Source organism: Stegastes partitus, unplaced genomic scaffold (assembly GCF_000690725.1).
Source record: "Stegastes partitus isolate 25-593 unplaced genomic scaffold, Stegastes_partitus-1.0.2 Scaffold351, whole genome shotgun sequence".
In the NCBI taxonomy this organism is placed as follows: Eukaryota; Metazoa; Chordata; class Actinopteri; family Pomacentridae; genus Stegastes; species Stegastes partitus.
The window spans coordinates 465065-485876 of NW_007578082.1; the positions used below are offsets into that span (position 1 = coordinate 465065).

The window sequence follows — 20812 nt, forward strand, 5'->3', positions numbered from 1 at the left end:
CTAAAAACAAAAATAACATCATTTAAAACAAAGGCCCTGCATTCAAATGATATATTAAAGCCCCTCTCTGGTCATTGATTACACCCCTAAAACTAATTTCTGTGTATCAAGCTTACATATTTACAAGTTTGGTTGTTTTTTTCCATGACGATAATTCCTTTCCTATACTGTATAAACAAGAGATAGATGTAAGGACTAGCTCTCAAATTTCAACCCAATGCCAAGTGTCAAAAAATGCATTTCCACTGAGCACCACTAGGTGCTGGCTCCAGGAAGCTCTGGCTCCCACAGCTTTCAATTAAAACATCCATTATCCGTGCATCATCTACACACCGCTTAATCCTCACTAGGGTCGCGGGGGGCATGTTACAGGTGTAGCTGCTGCAGGTAGAACTAGTTTGAAATGCTTTGTATCCAGTTGTATATACAGTTGAGTTGCAGCAGAACAATCTCTATTTATTTCATATCAAATTATTGGTGAGATACTGCCTCATTTTAATAATCGTTGAAATGATGAAAAATCCCTGTTTGGTAGAGCTGTTAAAAAATATATAGCACCGACTACATGTTGCTTTTTGTGAGACATCATGAGGCTAAAAGATCGTAAATCACTAGTCTGTTCTTTAATGTGTTGTATTTAATAGTCCTGTTACATCATCCATCCATCCATCCATTATCTATACACCGCTTAATCCTCACTAGGGTCATGGAGGGCTGGAGTCTATCCCACTTAGGGTGAAGGCAGGGGACACCCTGGACACGTCGCCAGTCGATCACAGGGCTACACTTAGAGACAGACAACCAATCACACTCACATTCACACCTACAGACAAGTTAGAATCACCAATTAACCTCAACATGTTTTTGGTCGTATGGGAGGAAGCCGGAGAACCCAGAGAGAACCCATGCTGCACGGGGAGAACATACACACTCCATACAAAAGTCCTAATATTTAATAAGTGATAAGTGCTCTGGCAGTTTGATCTGAATATATTTCTATAACTACGTAGAAATAGGGCATCAAAGTGCATGATATTTGGGATTTACGATAGCTTGACTGACATGTAGTCAGAAATGATTAGCTGCTTCACACATTGGCAGGGGAGCCAGGCCAGTGTAGGTCAGAATGTCCTCCAGTTCTCAGTCAGTCCCACCCCTCGGTCCTCTCCAGATCCACCCTCTCTGCAAAATTTGGCCACTTCTGGCTCTAAAAACTCAAACTGGAGACAGTAAAACAGGAGTCCACAAACCACTGGGTGACGTTACAGTGGCTGCATTTATCTTTTATGCGCAGTCAGTGATCATTTCCTGCCTTAAAATGACTTACGCCTGGATGTGCGCCCTTATGGATGCATACACAGACAGTTGTTAACGCTACAGATGCAAAATTGTTGCTATTATACTGCTGTTCTAGTCCACTTAGAGTCTGCCGGAAAGACTCGGTTCCATACATAGACAATACACTGTATACTTCCCTGTTGTCTTCACCTTATTATGTGTAGTACCTTGAGGTAGCATACCGTATGCTATGAACTTGAAAGTGATTCTGAGGAAGAATATGATTCGGGTTTGTTTCACATGAAACTTCTGAGGTCTGAATCTATATTTTTGAGATATCAGCAATACCCTGCAGACACAAAGTGAAAAGTTTAGCTATGGCATTGCCTTTTATGTGTCTTCTAGCTTTTAAACAGCATTTAAATGAAGCAGCTGACCAAAGAGGAGCTAATGTAACCTACTTTAAGCACTTACATGTTACATAATGCTACTATGGCAAGGCATCATATTTAAGTTATGAGTTTTGCATGTAAAATCCTATAATATGTAATTAACTCTGGCTGTCAAATTAAGTAAAAGGTATTACATTTGCCTCCCAGACAGTGTGAGTGTGGAGTAAAATTAAGTAAATGGAGGTATTAAAAATGTACATTTAAGTTGAGGACTTAGAAATAAATATTGTGAGCGCTTCTCATCATTTTGGTGCCACCTTCATGCACAAATAACCTTCAGGGAATGTATTATGTAATGATATAAAGCATCACCAGTGGTTTATGTTATGTGGTGTTGGTTCTTCTGAATGCAACGTAACAACAACAACATCAATACGGAGCTTTTTTTACTTTAAGAAAAACAGTTTAAACACATTTTTAGACTGCAGAGGTAAAACACAGCGGAAGCAGTTGACAGTATTTACATGTTAATAACGAGCACCAGGAGAATGGCTGCTTATCCAGCCACATCAGACAGTCCCCAGTTTATTCAAGCAGCTCGGTGATCACTCTCCTTTCTGCTGTTGGCTGCAATCCAGCTGTTTCTGGTTCATTCATTCCACAGGCGATCGTATCGTATCTGAAAAGCCACTTGAGCAAAAAAATCTGATGCAGAAACAAAGTAGTCTTACTTGGAAAATCTTAGTTTGTACCTTATCAGGAGAAAGGCATGCATTCCTCAAAGAATAAAACAAATTCCAGCATCCACTTTGACAGGCTGGACCTTTAGTTTGAATATATTTATTGTCTGTCTCTATGTCTCTCTGCTCCACCGCAGTTATTCCTGGTACTGCCTCTCTGTGGCAGTGAAGAAATCCTCCAGAACACTCCTCAGGTACTCGAAAGTGGGTCTGTTTTCTGGGCCCTCGTTCCAGCACAGACACATGACGCCGTAAAGCCCATCGGGGCAGTTTTCCGGCTGTGGCATTCTGTAGCCCCGCTCCAGGTTCTGGATCACCTCTGGGTTGGACATCCCTGAACACAAGGTAAAATATTGTCAGCAATTATAACACATGCAAGACCAGTAAAATATTCTTGCTATTTACGAGAACGATAAAAGTGAATGAGTACATACCGGGGTAAGGAATGCGTCCATATGTCACTATTTCTGTGAGGAGGATCCCAAATGACCACACATCAGATTTTATGGAGAAGGTGCCATAGTTAATAGCTTCTGGGGCGGTCCATTTAATGGGGAACTTTGCACCTGTGGGAAAAAAAAAAAATCAAACTATCTCTCAATAAAGACACTTGATGGAGCTAAAGGACAGATTTCCTCTCACTTCACCTTTGCATGATTTAAAAAATTTCAATCGAGATGCACTCTAGAAAAAGTAATTATAGTAGAGGAAATATTTAGTTGATATAGTCTGATAAAAAGGTTCTGAGGGTAAGGGCTGAAAAGATGATAAGTGATATCAGCTGAAAAAAAGAGAACCTGAATGAATCTCTTCATCTGGGAACATGCAGTTGAATTAAGTTTATCAAAATTAAGTGTCATTGTTTGATTCCTCTTAAGTGAACAGTTTGCATTGCTGCAACTTAATGAGAAGGTCAACTTTAAGTCAAATGAACCCAAATATTTGCTTAACCCAGAAGTAAAAACATGATTGCGTCATTAGACTTGCTGTTCTTTTTCTTTTTTTTACTCTGTAATCCTACTGAAGAAAACAGCAGTTGCAATGCTAAAGAGGTAGTGAAACTCATTTTCACACTTTCGCAGAGACTAGAATATCAGTTTAAAGGGACAAAATGTAATTTTCAGTTAACCGAATACACAAAATTGAACTGCCATCACCTCAGCTAAAAGATTAATGAGATTGATTTAAAAAAAACAGTTTACTTCAACTACAGCTCAGATCCACTTTCTACATTGTACACAAAGGTGTCGTTACCCTCTCTGGCTGTGTATTCGTTGTCCTCGATGAGTCTTGCGAGTCCGAAGTCAGCAATCTTACAGATGAGCTCGTGAGAAACCAGAATATTGGCGGCTCGCAGGTCTCGATGAATGTAATTTCTCTGCTCAATGAAGGCCATGCCGTCAGCCACCTGCAGGGGACAGCACATCATCAAGCAAGGCAGCACGGCGTGTGCGTGTGATCAAACATGACATCTAGAGCTGTGTGGGACGTCTGTGTGCTCTACCACCGTGCAATGTTTGTGTATGTTGGACAGATGAACAGTGAGATTCCCAAACCAGGGAGTTTACCACTTCCCCAGGTCAGTTCCTTATACCTCTGTGCAGTACTCCACCCAGGTACACAGCTGTGCCTGCTCAACACCGGCTCTGCTTCCTGATACAAAAGGCTGCAGTCATGCCTTTCTGCCTTTACACAGTACTGGCTGATTATTTCTGAGTTTCTGATTCAATCAAATACTAAATGACTCATTTCCACATATGTTGATCTGAGAGAACCTGACGCTACATCTAACGAATGAGGAAGTTGGTGTGTGAGGTATCCGTGTTGAGAAAACAATGATGATTTCCGCAGAATTCTCCTCCCACAGTTAAACAGCATCTGAATTATTTGTGTCTTTATCTTCAGCTATCTAGGTATTGGCTTTTGTAGGAGCAGTGATGCATATTTCAGACGTAAGAATCTATCACATAGGTGTCATCGGCCGTGGGGTTCTTGTCAGAAACCTGACATGTACGTATGTCTGTGTATTTTACAAACTTCTAGCGTCGTCATGACTCCCACCTCCTCCTGACTCCTCCATACTCTCTGTTTCATTCATTTGATGGCGGTGGGAGGGAACCAATCGAAACATTTAACACGTTAATTTTCATTATTACATATCTGCTTTGCACTTCTGTAGCTAACAACAATCTGAGGAAAATCCTCTGATTATATAAATGTTTAATGATTTAAGCGTATGGATGTGGTCAGAGTTTCCAATACTGCAGCAAGAGCAAAGCCCTTAATCACTTGAAATTTTATGGTCCATCACGGGGCGGTTAGAGTTCCTATTACCACAAATGCTATCAGTGCATGACGACTGGCTTGACAGAGTTCTTTCTGTAAAATACGCTCACCGCACTGCCTTTTATACAGTCTACCTCTCTGCACCGAGCTCTAAGGCGTCTGGTAATTTGCCTGCTGCAAACGAAGACGCTTTTGTCATGTGAGACTTTGAAACTTCAGTCTGTCTTCCTGTGGTTGTCTTTTCCATTCCCACACCCACAATATATGTAAGTCAAAGTTATTTTACTGACAAGAAGCATCTCAAGATGTAGATGTGGGTATGATTTGAAAATTCTTACTGAACAGCCTAGTAAAACTTTTTGGGGAAATTTGACACCCACATCTGTATGAAGCCGGCAGTTAGTTAGTGTAGCAGCGGTGGAGAATCAGGTTCTTTATTTAAGTAAAAAAATACCAATATAGCAATTTTAAAATACTCCATTAGAAGTAAAAGTCCTGCATGAAAAATCCTACTCAAGCAAAAGTGAAGCTTCGGTCATCAGCATTAGCAATAAAACGTGTTTAAAGTATTAAAATAAAAGGTCCAGTTTGCTCCTTCTGACTAATATGTGATATTACATAATTAGATTATTAACAGTGAAGCATGGGTGTGTTACAGGTGTAGCTGCTGCAGGTAGAACTAGTTTGAAATGCTTTGTATCCAGTTGTATATACAGATGCAGCAGAACAATCTCTATTTATTTAATATCAAATTATTGGTTTGCTGCTGCATCATTTTAACAATCGGTGAAATTATGAAAATCCCTGTTTGGTAGAGCTGTTAAAAACGTATATGACACCGACTACATGCTGCTTTTTGTGAGATGTCGTAGGGCAAAAAGATTGTAAATCACTAGTCTGTTCTTTAATGTGTTGTATTTAATAGTCCTGTTACATCATCCATCCATCCATTATCTATACACCGCTTAATCCTCACTAGGGTCATGGGGGGCTGGAGTCTATCCCAGCTGACTCAGGGTGAAGGCAGGGGACACCCTGGACAGGTCACCAGTCTATCACAGGGCCACACTTAGAGACAGACAACCAAGCACACTCACATTCACACCTACGGACAATTTGGAATCACCAATTAACCTCAACATGTTTTTGGACTGTGTGGGAGGAAGCCGGAGAACCCAGAGAGAACCCACGAGAACATGCAAACTCCACGCAGAAAGATCCCAGGTGTCCTCACCGGGACGCAAACCGACAACTTTCTTGCTGCAAGGCAACGGTGCTAACCACCGAGCCACGTGTTATATCATCCACTGTGTAAAATCTTCATCTTAAAAGTAACTAGAGCGGCCAGATAAATGTAGTGGTGCAATACTTGTTCCTGAAATGCTGTGGAGCGTAAATATAAAGTAGCATAAAATAGAAATACTCAAGTAAAATACAAATATCTCAAATTTGTGCATAAGTGCAGTACTTCAGTAAACGTACTTTCCACCACTTGGTTTCGTCTTAATCCTGGAAACACAAGGAGCAGCTTGTTTTGTTCTGAAAACATTTCACCCACTAGCACTTTAACGCTCTCTATTTAACACACCCTGCGTTCGGTTTTTGAGTTAAGCTTATCATAATACAGTAACTTTGATTTGCATTCTGTGACAAATCTGCCTTTTTATCCACCTGGTTTAACCGACCAAATGAGTCATTTGCCAGGAGTTGAATGAAGTTGAACTGTAGTAACCCTTTACAGACTGAAAAACTAGTTATTGCTTTGGCAAATTTGTGACAGAGCTGCTTACTGAGGAGAGACATCAAGACTAATTCAGACTAATTTATCTCCATTTAGTTTTGAGTTCTGTTACAATGCCCTGACTGTGGCATTTTAGCTGAATTGGCACCTTTGTAAGAGGATAAAAAAAAAATGTAGTTCATTAAAAAAAAAAAAAAAGCAGACGGGAATGTGCCCCCTCTCAGACTTGTCTGGTAATAAGTAGTGCGCTTTAATTTGTGCCACTGTGTCTACCCTGAAGTTCATTTATGCCGGCCCACATACACACCCAGGTCTTTTGTTACTCCAAGATTAGTGTTGAATGTAAGCCACACTACAATCGCTGCCAGTTTCTTGCCTGTAAGGGTCACGGTGAGAGAATAAGGAGCCAAGGAATGAATGAATGGAGTGAAAGGAGTGTGTACAGATGAGAAGACGGATAGTAAAAGGAGATGTCTTGCCTGGGATGCCATGTCTATCAGGGTGTTCATGGGCAAACTGCTTCCCTCCGTCGTTTTTAGGTAATCCACAAGGCTACCTGTAGGAAAATTATCGGTTTTAGTGAAGCTTTAATTCATGTTATTTGACTCATAAAGAATAAACTAGGCGCAGGTACAGATGCATACACATGTCTTGCACAAAAGATTATGCAATATGGTAATCGGAGGTGGAGAACAAATCGTGCTTTGTGCAGAAGATGACTGATATTTTCCTTTATCAGAGACATAAATACACTGAGATAGACCAGAATAGCAGCTCAAATCAGCGAGCATAACACTTTGAGGAAGTCCACACAGCATCAGTCAAGCTGATGCATACTTTCTGACAGCTGACTTTGTGTTGGGTTTGATTAGCGCAGAACAATACCTCCGCATGCCTCGCAACCCAGTCAGACCAAAGGAAACACTTTTAAGAGGGCAGACTGTGCCAGGAAAGAAGAGGCATTAACTCCTCTGCTTAAGTCCGGAAGGCTGCTTTTGATGTCTGAGGGCCTGAGCTCTTTGTCAAGGTCACAAAGGGAAGCTGGGATGACACGCCCGTTATTTTCCATCTTTGTTGTCTTTGATAACAATATAAAAAAAAAAAAAAAAGACAGCGACAAACTGAAAAGACGGGAACTCCGAGCCATCCTTTCTCTCGGCAACAGAAGCCGCAATTGTGTCCTGTCCACACATGGATCGCAGACAAAGAGGCAGCCTCATGTAGAACCACTGCTGGTGGTTTACAAGCTGCACACAGAAGAGTATACAAAGGCACGGCATTCAATTCAGCTGTAAGGCTGTTGTCGTGTTTGTGACAGCATCTCTCTGTGCATTTTGTTATTGTTCCTCCCAGCGAAAAAGAATCACAAAGACTTTTGAGGTTAAAGTGAAACAGATACAGGATCGCTTTCATATCAGTGTAGGATCTGGGTGCATAAATATTGTGATATGGAAAGTTTTTTTCCACAACTGCCAGAATGACCTTATTTTATTATCATCTGTTATTTCTGATGTGCTCTGTTATGTAAGGGGAAAAAGAGGAAGATCCAGCAGCGAGATGCTAAACAAACTGCCATTGTAAAAGTTACAGTATGTTTGTTTACTGCCACAGCGGTGCAGCGTGCCAATATTTGCGTGCATGTGTCTGAGCATGTGCGTACTGCAGCCTCTGGACGAGAGCCAGACATCATCAGGGGTCTCTGTGAACAATAACGTGGTGATTCAGCCTCTCCTATTTTAACACCCCTCGTCTCAGACCGGCCACAAGAAACTTCCCCTCGGTGTGTAAACATCAGTCACCTGTCTGGAGGGGCCCGGAAAAGAAGTGAAAGTTCATGTTTGCTTTGAAACATTTTAGCACATGGCAGCGAACACAGGAGGGTCATGTGGAGAAGCTGAAAATAGCCTATCAGAAGCCACTTCAACAGAGCAGCCTGCTTTCAGGGGAAAGGCTCACGAGTTGCTGCACCTCCCTCACTTTGGTTTGCCCACACAGCTGCATTCACGTCCAATCATAGCTGATGAATACAGTTATTAGTTCCAGTAATGTGCATCTCATATCAAAACCGTACATATAGGAAACCAGCTGTGTGATCAAACCGCATTCAAGTAGTTCAAGAAAGTCACTGGAGTGGAGTTTACAAGTGAAAACATTATGACTCATGAAAAGGGTGAAACCGATGAGGCAACCCGGTCTTTTGTTCAAGCATGTGCGCTCGCACAGAGTCCGATAACAGATCAACATGTTTAATCCTGAACATCTCGAACCTTACGCTGATTCTAAAACCGTTTCTTTGCCGTTGCTCCAGGCACAGAGCTCACCCTAACAACACTGTGTTTTGGTGTTCAGGGTAAAAGAGCAGGAGATTAAGGGAAATGATCGTTTCAGACAGGCTTAGACATATTTCAGTTGACTAAACTGCCCTGAACAGAGCTGATGTGATTACAGAAGGATATCTTCAAAAGAGTAATCATTTAATGGAAATACCCTGGGACGAGGTTTTGCTTTTCTTTTGATGCTTTTACTGAAACCTGGAATCCCCTCTGTAGGGTTGAGTGTTATTAACCTATTAGTAAAATGCCCCAGGTTGTGACACATAGTTTCATGTTTGCCTACCATTTTCCATGTACTCTGTGACAATGTAGATGGGCTCCTGGGTAACCACAGCGAAGAGGCGGACGAGGCGGGGATGCTGCAGGTTCTTCATCATGTTGGCCTCTGCCAAGAAGGCTTCCACTGACATTGTTCCCATCTTCAGGTTCTTGATCGCCACTTTCCTGTCATTGTTGTAGACACCTGAAAGTAGACATTTAGTAATCACTGAGTTTCTGTTGAAAACATGACTAATAAGTCTATAGGTGTGTTAGTGTCAGTGTAGGAAAAACTGCTTTGAACACTTTGGCAAGCTACCAGTTATTTCACAACAAAGGGAGTTCAACGACAGCAAAGCTACCCAAGAGAGAAATCTAGTTTGGTTAAGGAAAGCTACAAAACGTTGACTATGTGCATGTCATACAAAATTCAAACAAAATATATGGTGACTCTTCCGTGGGCAGAGACTTCAGAGGTTTATCCATGATGATGTTGTCACTGTGTGAGCCTGAGAAACGCCCACCCGCTCTTCTGCACATACACTGTACAAAGGTCAAGGGTGTTGTGGTGACGGCCTGACCAATGCATCAACTGAGCATGCCTTCACAGAGGTCAGATCAAAGAAAATGGGTGTTCAGCTCGTCAAAGAAGGCTTAGTTACGGCGAAGACGCAATTAGTTTTATAGCCCAAAGTTGTTTGTAGTTTTAAAGAAAATGGCTTAATGGTATGTGAACTATGCAAATGTGAATGCAGTTAAACTAGCATGAATTATTAACTTAGCCAGCACCTAGTGGTGGTCACTGGTACTTTTCGAGGTCCATCTTTTTTACACTGTCTGGTGTTTGGTCATGAAGCAAACCACTGGGAAAGTTTCACATAACTGGTTCACCTTGAGGTGCTTAAAGAAAAGTCAGGGAGTTCATTTTTTTGGGATCCATTTGGGAATGTCCGTGCAAAATGTTTAGTCGCGTCTTCATCGAGTGAAGTGGTGTATTCCGAAAATTTGGTTAAAAAACAAAAAAAAACCTGCTGGTGGCGTAAGAGGAAAATGATGGAGCTACTTCTCTGGAATACATCCTGACTAGATAATCAGATCATGGATAGTTACTGAGCTATCTGGAAATTTAAAAAGTCAGCAGGCCTCATCTTCTGTAAATGTCTGTCCAAAAGTCTGTGACAATTTATTCAATAGTTACTAGATACGGAATCAGTAGATATTTCAGTCTGTAACAAAGTGGTGGACTGATCATCTAACACTGACCTCATAGAGTCGTCCCCTAATGTCCTTCATATATATACTTTGTTTTTGTGTATAGTTTACTTCATTCTTTATAAATCTGCTTGGGTTTTTTAAAATCTTTTGCACTGTTTCTCTTTCACACACTTATTTTTACATTTCGTTAACTGAACTGTACTGTATGTGTTTGGTACTTTTGTCAACTTTTATGGTTTTATGCCTTTTTTGAAGTTTTATCTTAGTAGCTGTGACCAAACATGTGCCCCACCAAAACAGTTCCATGCAAATAGGATCTCATTCATGCTCTGGTACACTAACATTCATTTACCTCACGCCAGCCAGACTCACAATGAACCAATTTTACCTTCATTTGTATAAAGAACTAAACATCTCACCCCTTGCATGAAGCGTAGCGATGCTGGCAACGACTTAAATGTACAGTTCAAAGCATTCCTCCGTCTCTTTTATCTGCAGTAGAAATCATCCTTTCATAATGGACGGTTATCACGTAGATATTTTCACGTTCACTAATGTGAATAAACACTTCATAGCCAATGACAGTCACTCCCATAATTCCAGCATGCCAAAAAGCCAATGTTTGGAGGAGGATAGAGAAACAAACACAGTGCCCAGACTACGTGCAAGACAATATTGTAAATAGAAAGTAGCTGTGAAATGAGGACAAGTTCCATGGTTGGTAATGTTTAGCTCTTGGGCAGTGGTTTGTTTGGGATGTTAAATGGAGCTGGCAAATGCGGATGGAAAATGGAGGGGAAATTACGCCTCCAAATGAATAATAATGGGAATGTGGCACAGATTAGTTGAGCTGATACCCTTGTGATCAAAACATTTCGCTTTTCTGTTTAATTTAATTCTCCACAATCACAATAGAAATTTATGGAAGCATTGTTGAAGAACAGTTCCTCCAATCCACGAGCTCATAGGAAAGCTACATTAGTGTAGTTGGAGCGATGTTGCGTAACAGGGTTAATACCTCACATCATTCTTCAGTGTACCAGCTTAAACAAGCCTACAATTAAGACTGCACTGAGGAAACTGTTCTGCATACACTGCAGAAAAAGCCTGGCTATAACTTTCCAGCAGACACATAGTCAAGCCCACCACCAGATTGAGCAACTGGGTTTTCTACATGCCATGTATCTGCACTAGACTCACTCAGATGGAAAAACAACTCACCCATCCAGACTTCTCCAAACTGTCCAGCTCCCAGCCTGCGCTCCAGCTTCAGGGACTCGCGAGGAATCTCCCACTCGTCCTGCCACCAGGGCTTCTGAGGTGCCCTCGACTGGCACGGCTTCATAAGCTTTGTGCACAACCCATCTGCTTCTCCTGCATGACACGGAGAGGAGACAAGTTTATAAAAAAAGAAAAATTCAGATGAAGAGTTCTCAGCAGTCTCAAATAAGACGCTGAACTCACGTGAGTGATGCTGGACGAGCTCCTTCAGAGAGTTAAAGGAGATCTTGGCGGTGATGTAGAAGCCACCACTGTCCATGTTGCGGATCCTGTAGTGCTTCACTCCTTCACCTGTGTTGTGATCCAAGTCCCTGACCGATAAGGAGTATGATCCTGGAACAAACACAGAGGAGAGAACATGCAGGTTTCAGATAGAATGTTTTAGTCTGACACTGTGGCCCTCCACTCGGATCAAATTAAAACAATTGCACCATCGACTCCAATGTAAAAATACATTGATAGTGTAACACCAGAAATGATCTCTCACGGTTGTGCCGTGGTTAGCACTGTTGCTCCACAGCAAAAAGGTTCTGTGTTCAAGCTGTGGTTGCCTGTGGTTGTGCCTGTGCAGACTTTGCATGTTCTCAGTGTTCCTGCATTGGTTTCCTCCTCCCACAGTCCAAAGACATGCATGGTAGGTTCATCACTGATTCTAAATTGGCCACATTGTGGGCATTTTTGTGCATGGCTGTCTGTTTCCATATTTTATCCCTGTAATAAACTGGCGGCCTGTCCAGGGTGTATCCAAATCCAGCCCCCTGCAGCTCTACAAGATAAAGCATCCGTAGATAACAGAGCGACAGAATGATTTTGTCTCTTATTAAGTTTAGAAGTTGTACTTTTCTCATGATGCTTTGTAAGATTTAAACAGGAAGTATATGTGTGGCACGAAGCCGGGTTAGTTAACTGTGGGCTACAACTTGAACCCTCAACATTTTGGTTCACTGCCAGCATCAAAAGCATGTCAAATGAGCTACTTGCAGTTCCTGTTTGAAAGGTACATATGGGTGTCACCCTTCGTTACTTTGATACGAAAAGAAACTTGATGGTGATTCTCTTGCAAACTTAGAAGATATAATGGGCGTCATATGTCTGTGATTTCTAAGATTTACGGATATTTATTTGCAATAGACATCTAAGATATTCCTGGAAACTTTAAGTCACACTAAGCAATCTAAATCATGTTTGCGTATTCCGGTATAATTGAGATACGACTCCAGGAGGGAGCATGAACTTTCATCCAAATTGTGGGCTGCACATTCTTGAAATAAAGTGTACAGCCTTGTTAGCAGCTCTGCGAGGTTGCACTTGGACGCAATGATGCTTGAAGCTTAGTGCTAATATTTTCACAGTGATAATGTTAACTTTGTAATCTTAAACAAACTCATTTAAGATTGCCGTATTGAGCAATGTGGAGGCATGGTCCAAAATATTAACACTTGTAGTGGGGTTAGGATTCCACCGTCTCTGCCTCATTTTTAACATAGATAGTCAAAGTGAAAGTGCAGTCTAAGATTCTGGAGAACAATTGTTAATAGTTCGATAGATTTGCCATCCCTGTGATTCATATTGCCCCCTCAAAATCTCTGCACCAACATGCACAGTGTTGTGTGGCTCAGTCTGACTCACTTTGTGGGTCTACCACACAAAGTGACAAAGCCAAAGCACAAGTCTCAACCAGTATTTTTATCTTTATCAGGAAAGCAAAACTTAAATGAAGTCGATGAAACTAACTGAGAAACAGAAGGGGAGTTGATGGGAAATGGGTCTTCTTTAACTAACACTCCAAGCGAAAGAGAAAGACAGACTTTAAGCCACTGGGGTCAGTATGTGAGTGTAGCATGTAGGGAAGATCTTTTCACCTTTGGCTGTCTCGCTCTCTCGAATCAGGAAGGAGCCCTGCGTATTCCCAGGAGCGAGGAGGAGCCTCATGGCGTCGTTTCTAGAAATGTTCTTAAAGAACCACCTGCAGCACAAACACACAACATGCTTCACATTTTGCGCTAACCACTTCCCCTTCCTCAGGGGCACAGTATGCACTCCGTCAGAAGAGGTGGTGTTGAGGTTGTTTCCTGTATGACGTACGGTTCAGTCTCCACTGTGGTCATTGCAACAAAGTTGTGTGGGATGTAGCCCCGCTGGCCTGTGGTGAGAGATTCTGCCAGATACCATTCTGGGTCATCCCTGCATGTCAGAGGAGACAGAAAGAATACCACGGGTTAGTCTACATATCCGTTAAGCCTCACAGACTGGTTTGGGATGAATGGGCACAGCTTCACAAAAGTAGTTTCAATTAGCCCCCTGCAGGCAAAAGGCCTCTTTCAGTGTAAATGATCAGTGCATGAAATGAACCGCATCACACTTAGTCGGCATAGAAGTGTCTTGTGTTACATATTAGCAGAAGAGACGCAGAGACAAGAGACAGGCTCACGACCGACTCTTAAACTTCACCGCGTTGTATACATCTTAACTTTAAAATGTACCTGGTGCACTCTTGAACCTGGAAGGAAGCCTTGTGTATATGTCTCAAAGACTCCTTTTTATTTATTTAACCATCAAATTGTATTTTTTGGCCATTAGCTCCTTCAGCATTACTACCAAGTGCCAGGTAACAGAACTTTTATTTTATTTTAAAACCATTATCATATATAGCTTGACATTTTAGTTCCAAAAGCTTATATTTAAAACTAATTTAAAATAGTTATAATCAGCTTTAAATCCCCGCGTGTGCAATTTGTGCTTAATCACAGAATGTAAACTCCTCTTCATGTCATTATAAGAACCCCAGAATTTCCAGAAATTTTACAAGTTCTCAGCATTCTCGTGGTATCTACGATGCGTGTGTTTGTCGGAACTCAGAGTTTGCTGGACGCCAGATAAACTAGTCCTCTTCAGTTTTTACAGATCGCGTTAGATAGTCACCAGGTGGGAAATTTGCATTCGCAATCAGCACAGTAGGAAGGGAAAATGTACATGAGCCCAAACTATATATAGAAATGTAAACGCACACACATCTCTGTCTCTTTTGAATTGCAAATGTTCACACAACTTTTTTGTTTAAAGAAAAAAAAAAAATGTATATATAACCAAATAGATGTACCGCAGATGTGGCATTTAACTGTATGTCCTTCACAGGTATTTATATATATATAGTCACATATATATACACAACAAATGTATTAGACCACCACCAAATGTCAGGTTTATGCTACAGCTACTCTAAATTAACAGCATTGGTAATTACAAAAAGTCATTGTTTGTGTTTCTGTCATGGTTAATGCACCAACATGTCGAAGCTCTTTAACCAATATGATATTTTTAATGCTAAAATATAATTATTATTGTTATCCATGACTTTTTAAATGCAATGTTTTACAATAAAAAGCAGAAAAAATTGTAAATTACATAAATATTTCTTGCTCGAGATGTCATATTATAGTTATTACTTGCATTTCTTAACAGAAACTTTCGTTTTAGTGGTTTATTCACGACTTTGGTAATAGTCAGTTGTCGGCTGCACAGGGAGTCAGGAAACGTCGTGCATTCACAATGACACAATATGATTTAGAATACTTCTGTCATCATAACAACCCATTTTTGTGCGATATATAGATTGCATATATTTCATCTGTGAGTTCACTGTGGCTGGTAAAGATTCACATGTGGTCCAGAACACTTAAAGTTTCTGTTGCTGTCGGGCGTGAGGAGAAGATGTTGAACTACTTGCTGTCAGGAACTGAAATACAATTATCATTCTTTACGAGCTTTACTAATTGTAAAGTGTAAAGTGAGCAGCTTACTTGTTGAGGATCTTGAGCTTGTCACCCTTTTCAAAGCCCAGGTCCCCCTCATGGTTGGGTTCATAGCTGTAAATGGCCACCACGAGGTTGTCTGCAAGAAAAATGTTGTAATATTTAGTAAATTGGGACCTTATTTATTTTATGTTTTTTCTTAATTACACTTTTGATGGTTGAAATGTATCTGTATATGAAGACAAAGGCTTCTTGGGGTTTGTTTTATTTTGTGCTTTGAGCTTTTTGTTTTCCTTGATTACTGAGAAACCATAATTTGTTTTCAAAGTGACTCCAACCGCACACAAAGAATTCCAACTTACCATGATACTTTTTTGTGCTTTAAGACAGAAATATAATACAGCAAAGACATGAAGCGGATATGGGTCAAGAGGGATGTGAAGCCCCAGAAACCCCCCATGTCACTATATGAGCGTATGATTAGTATATGTATGTTTTCACAAAGTTAATTGCACTTCATGCACCCATGTTCACACTGCCAACGACTATGTGGGTCCCGGATCCGACTCAAGATCAACTTGAAGGAAACACAATCCAAAGTCTGATGGAGTGCTTTAGTAGCCAGTATGTAAATGAGATAATGCAGCGTCCCAGACACACTGCTTTCATTTTCATGTAAACAACGAAGGAAGCTGGTACGGAAAAAAGAAAATGGGAAGAAAATGGAAAATTTTATACAAACAAATTTTGAAATGGAACGATTATTCGGAATGATTTAGTACGTGCTCGGAAATGTGCAGATTTACTCAATTGAAAAAAAACTAAACCACTTTCATTGCATTATCTCCTCCTGTATTTAATTATATTTCCAGTTTTGCTTTTAGAGTCTTCCAAACCACATCTTCCCAGTTTATTGTGCAGTTTCCCTGATTGGAATCAAAGTGTCGTGCAAATTCCTCTTAAGTTTAGCTCATATCATTGATTAAAGATGGATTTAATTTGATTTCATTCCACATATTTCTTAATGATAAAACAAAAGACACCTGTGGACACACGCAGAAACATATACTCTGTGTTGTTACCTGGTAAAGGTGACGTAGGCGGTGAGTACTGTGATGGGCTTACAATCAGCTTATCTGTGTACTGGTGAAGGAAAAAAAAAAAACAGATTAGACTTGTGCTTGTCAATCAGCTTTCCCAAGAACTAATGTAAGATTTGTGCGGGGGAACAGCAGATTGTCATGTGTCACATTTCTGGCTCGACAAGCAAATCTTGACGGTAAATCGTAGGCCGCTTTCCTCCAGACAAAATGTCTCGATGTACCGAGCCGCACACAGGTGGTTTTCTCCTTTCTTTCTCCTTTATTTCTAATCTGGTTGGAAATCTAACTCACAGAGAGGAAACAAACAACATAGAGGGAAAACTTACGCTCCCGTTTTAATCACACACACAAAGACGACTTCCTTCGCAGTTGCGCAAGTTAAAGAACTCTGCTTTAAGTGAAAGGTGCAGTCGCAGATTGTACTCTATAACTCCACGCAATGTTCACGGCCTCCAAGTGGTCAGTCACATTTAACGACACAAACAACCAACATTTTATCCATGTAGAGCTCGCTCATATATAAACACTCAGTCATCCACGCGGTGCAGTAACACAAACCTGTGTGTATCACATACTTACTTGATTGCATAACTGGGGAGGGATGGGACAGTTGCATTGCTCACAGATGTCATCCGTGTACTCGACCCAGCCTTCTGAAGAGTCCGAACTGCAGTTACATCCCATCTTTTCTGCAATTTGAAATGTGAAATTATCATTCAAAAGGCATTGTATTGACATCAAATATTCATAAAATAATATGTTCTCATTCTTAATGGACGAAATATTGTTGTTGAAAATGATTTTTTTTTACTGTCGTCTTAGATCATAAATTTTGTTCAGCGCAGTTTTCACATTTTAGTTACTGCATTTGGAATGACACATATCAAATACTTTTTATGAGAATAGAATAGAATAAAACTTTATTGATCCCTTCGGTGTAAACCTCAGGGAAATCATTGAAATTTTTATTAAGTTTCCAAAAAGATATGTTTCAAGGTTGAATTTGAAGATCAGTAAGTGAGCGAAGCTACGAGAAGACTTTAAAATGTTTTCATTTCCGAAAACTGCTTTCGTCGGATGTGGCTGAGAGCTTTGTCTCAAAATGGAGGATCAGTGATGAAACAGGGCCAAGACGTGTACAAGATTTAAATTTAGGAACACCTTTGAAAACACATGTACACACAGCAATATGATAAAATCCCATTCAGAAGTGACAGCTACAGTGCGCCACACATCAGAGGCCTTCATGGGCTCTAGATCTAATTCAGACCTGAACACTGGGCCATGCAGAGCTGCACCAGCGTTAATCTTGTACAATCCGACGTCTGCACGTGCTCTGTATTGTGTTTTACACTGGTGCCCTGTATGAACCAGCTTTCTCAAGCTCATTTTGCTCCCATCGGACCAGTCGTGGAACAGGGTCAGTGGGCTAATCGCAGCAGCGAGTCTGTCCCAAAGGCTCAAAGCCGTGAGAAAAATCCAAAGAGGCCTGACCCGGCAATAACAACCAAGCGCTGCGCCGAGACCCCACTGAAGGAATCACAGGGGGATCACGGGGCTAAGAAGAAGTTAAATTATCAGCACGCCTACGCTTACTGGCCTGCACTCACAGAGTTATACAAGTCAGCGTTTTCCATTGAGGGGCTGCCCTCTTCTTTTTATGATCTGCAGCTGAAGGCCTTTCCAAACAAATACTGATGGTTGTTATTGTTTTCAGAGTCCTATGGGTATGTAGATGGGAAATCTACTCAGACAGTGAGCTCAAGCTTCTAGCGTATAATCCTCTCCTTGTCAACAAATATATATATTATTATACATTTTTACGTAAATTGTTGTAGCACTAGTATTACACTAGAAATAGGCCGACTCTAGACTCATTATGTTTCACCTGCAAGCAGTTAACACTCAGTAATGTGCAATCACTACTTCTCTGCAACAACACGAATACAACTCCATTATTATTTATTACACTGTATACTTACATTTTTATTTTCTTAAAATAATGCACATTTTATATTTATGTTCATGCTTTTTTTTAAAACCATGTTTATATTTTTAGGACATATTTTTCTCATCATGTTTATCTTATATGTTTTTGTACTGCTTACATTTTTAAGCTGTTAAATGGGAGCAACAGGGGATCGATAAAGCTTTTCTGATTGTGATGCTGAAACTGACGCTGCATAATCATTTCTGAATTGTGCTTGACACCCAGTTGTCGTTATTTTCAGAATGTAGACATGTCAGTGTCACAGGTGTACATTTACAGGCACATAAATGTCACCAAGCCTCCAACAGATTTGATTAAAAACACATAAAGTGAGTTAATAAGCCACAATTCTTATTTTAATTACACTAGGGAGTACACTGTTGCTCTCGTGTGGATGCATCTTTTTTTGGTAATACTGATTTATCTCAACAACAATGATCACACAGCTATTATCTAAATATGCTATAACCAGCCTTTATGTTAAACCAAATGGAAACAAATAATGATCTTTAGCAGCCTGGACGTTATTTCTCCGTGTTGTCGTTCTTTGTCTCTATGTAAATTTAAAAAATTCTCTATATTTCATACAAAAATCAAAAGATCAAATCTGATTTGTGGAGCATATTTGCTCTACCACCTTATAATTACAAAGAAATGAAAATGTTTGCCTTCATATTTTATCACAGCTTTCTACGTTACAAACTTCGAAGGCTGAAAGAATCACAAATTTTAAAACTCACCTCTTGAACTGTTGAAACTTCTCTTCAAGCGTCCAATACTGTCAGATTTCAGGAGCCGCCATAGATATTATTTCTTTATGAAATTGTTATATATTTATATATATATTTTAAGGGTGCTTACATTTAGCACGAAGTGACTGTTTCACCAGCGGAGTTTAGGTGTGAAGATGTCATCATCCGCTTCTTCTTATAACTCTGAGCTGTATGAGCGGTGATGTGGTGTCTGTTCACGCACATGCACACACTCTGGTGAAGAAATGGAGGAGAGCGACCCAGAGAGTTTCCTGTCGTTGAAAGGTTGAGGGTTGCTCTGCAGACTTTTGAACAGGTGCTTACTGTGCAGCTGTGTTGTGTGAGCAGAGAGGGGGGGAAACGTTATTGTCTCTACGGTAAAGGGGTCAGGACAGCACCTCAACCAATACAGCTTAAAAAAAGAAAGGAGACTTTGATGGGAGGTTATATTTGTATGCTTTTTGGTTGCTCGCTGTGCTACGTGCATGTGAGCGACCTTTAAGGTGAAGAACACCTCCGATGTGCAGCTGAGGTGGTGGCTGAGTTTATTCAAGGAGATGTAAATCACATCAAATGTATGCCAGCAGTATTATAATTAGATGTATTCCGTTATATTGTGTGTAAAGTGGTTGTGTTTGTTGTTTGGAGGTTTCACGCATTAAGACAATAAGCTTTCTTTTGTCCAACATGTGGTTTTACTTTGTGGCCAGCATTAAAAATAGTCTTGGGCCATGGTTTCTGTTGCTAAAAGTGTAAAGAAAACAAAACAAAAAAAGTCACAAATATCACACGAGGGCAGAAAAATTCCAATCGTTATTTTAGCTGATAGAGAGCCGCACCACGGTCACATTCAGACATTATGGGAGGCATGAAATTTCGAGTTTCTCAGATTGTTAACACACGATGCGCCTGTGCTGCCGCGTTTGTCGACATGTCAGACAACTGTAGCTGCGGACCGCATCGCTTCTCTTGTGGTGAACGGCTGCTGCTACAGAGCGTGCACTGGCAGGAAACGAGTCCAAACATCACAGGATGTGCACAGAAATATGTGCTCAGAAGACTGCGAAAGCTTAGATTAAGCCTCACTCGCGACGAAAACCACCTGAGTTCACTCTTTTTTCCGTTAAAGTAGAGATGGTAAATCTAGGGGGATGTGTGAAGTCGTTTTTAGCTCTGTGACATTTTCGTAGCAATATATGTTAGAAAACCTGATTTTGAGCAAATAAGAAGATCCGTGCACTTGTTGTGAGTTGCTGAGGGGAACATTGTCATTGCTGAAGAGATGTTCATTAATATGATGAACAACGCTGTGACTCAATAGGAGCATACCAGAAAGGGCCCCGCCATCTTTGGAGATCAGCTTCTGGCAGGCCCTGCGAGGCTTTGAGGGTATTCCTATTTTCCCTCTCGACCACAGTTGTCACGACTTCCAAATGTGGTTGGAAATCACATTCTGTTACGCAATCAAACTGAGATGCTATCAATACGCAGTAAGTTTTCCAGCCCCGCTTCACGGTGCAGGTGCTGGCCTCGTTCGAGAATCGCGAGCGAGGCTGCGGATGCTTACTCATGTGCTAAGAATGTTTAGGTACACAATGAACGCACAGATGCGTACTTTATTTACGCTGTAACGTCAGCTTCAGCTCATTGGGTGACACGCGGTATGATGGAGGTCAAGGGAAACTATCCGC

At 40.8% G+C, this 20812-nt stretch overlaps 1 protein-coding gene across 2 annotated transcripts; it reads right to left on the minus strand.

The window, feature by feature from the left end:
• Positions 1 to 2099: 2099 nt before the first annotated feature.
• On the minus strand, positions 2100 to 19399 carry lck (LCK proto-oncogene, Src family tyrosine kinase). 2 transcript variants are annotated; one of them, XM_008284210.1, is made up of 14 exons: positions 19231 to 19399; positions 19110 to 19147; positions 16959 to 17068; positions 16359 to 16419; positions 15325 to 15415; positions 13610 to 13708; positions 13387 to 13490; positions 11708 to 11857; positions 11465 to 11617; positions 9054 to 9233; positions 6917 to 6993; positions 3665 to 3818; positions 2845 to 2976; positions 2100 to 2744 (listed from the first exon to the last, which is right to left on the minus strand). In XM_008284210.1, the coding sequence occupies exons 3-14, from the start codon at positions 17061 to 17063 to the stop codon at positions 2548 to 2550; spliced, it is 1503 nt and encodes a 500-aa protein (XP_008282432.1). In that variant the 5' UTR covers positions 17064 to 17068; positions 19110 to 19147; positions 19231 to 19399; the 3' UTR covers positions 2100 to 2547. The 2 variants fall into 2 exon arrangements, with proteins under 2 accessions (XP_008282432.1, XP_008282431.1); XM_008284209.1 differs by having other exon boundaries at positions 19110 to 19399.
• Positions 19400 to 20812: the final 1413 nt, after the last annotated feature.

Excerpts from the sequence above, each read along its gene's own strand:
- lck (XM_008284210.1), bottom strand. The coding sequence starts at position 17,063 with ATGGGATGTAACTGCAGTTCGGACTCTTCAGAAGGCTGGGTCGAGTAC. Across the intron at positions 13,491-13,609 it reads ACCACAGTGGAGACTGAACC|GTGGTTCTTTAAGAACATTT; the intron begins GTACGTCATACA and ends TTTGTGCTGCAG. Across the intron at positions 2,977-3,664 it reads CGAATACACAGCCAGAGAGG|GTGCAAAGTTCCCCATTAAA; the intron begins GTAACGACACCT and ends TTTTTCCCACAG.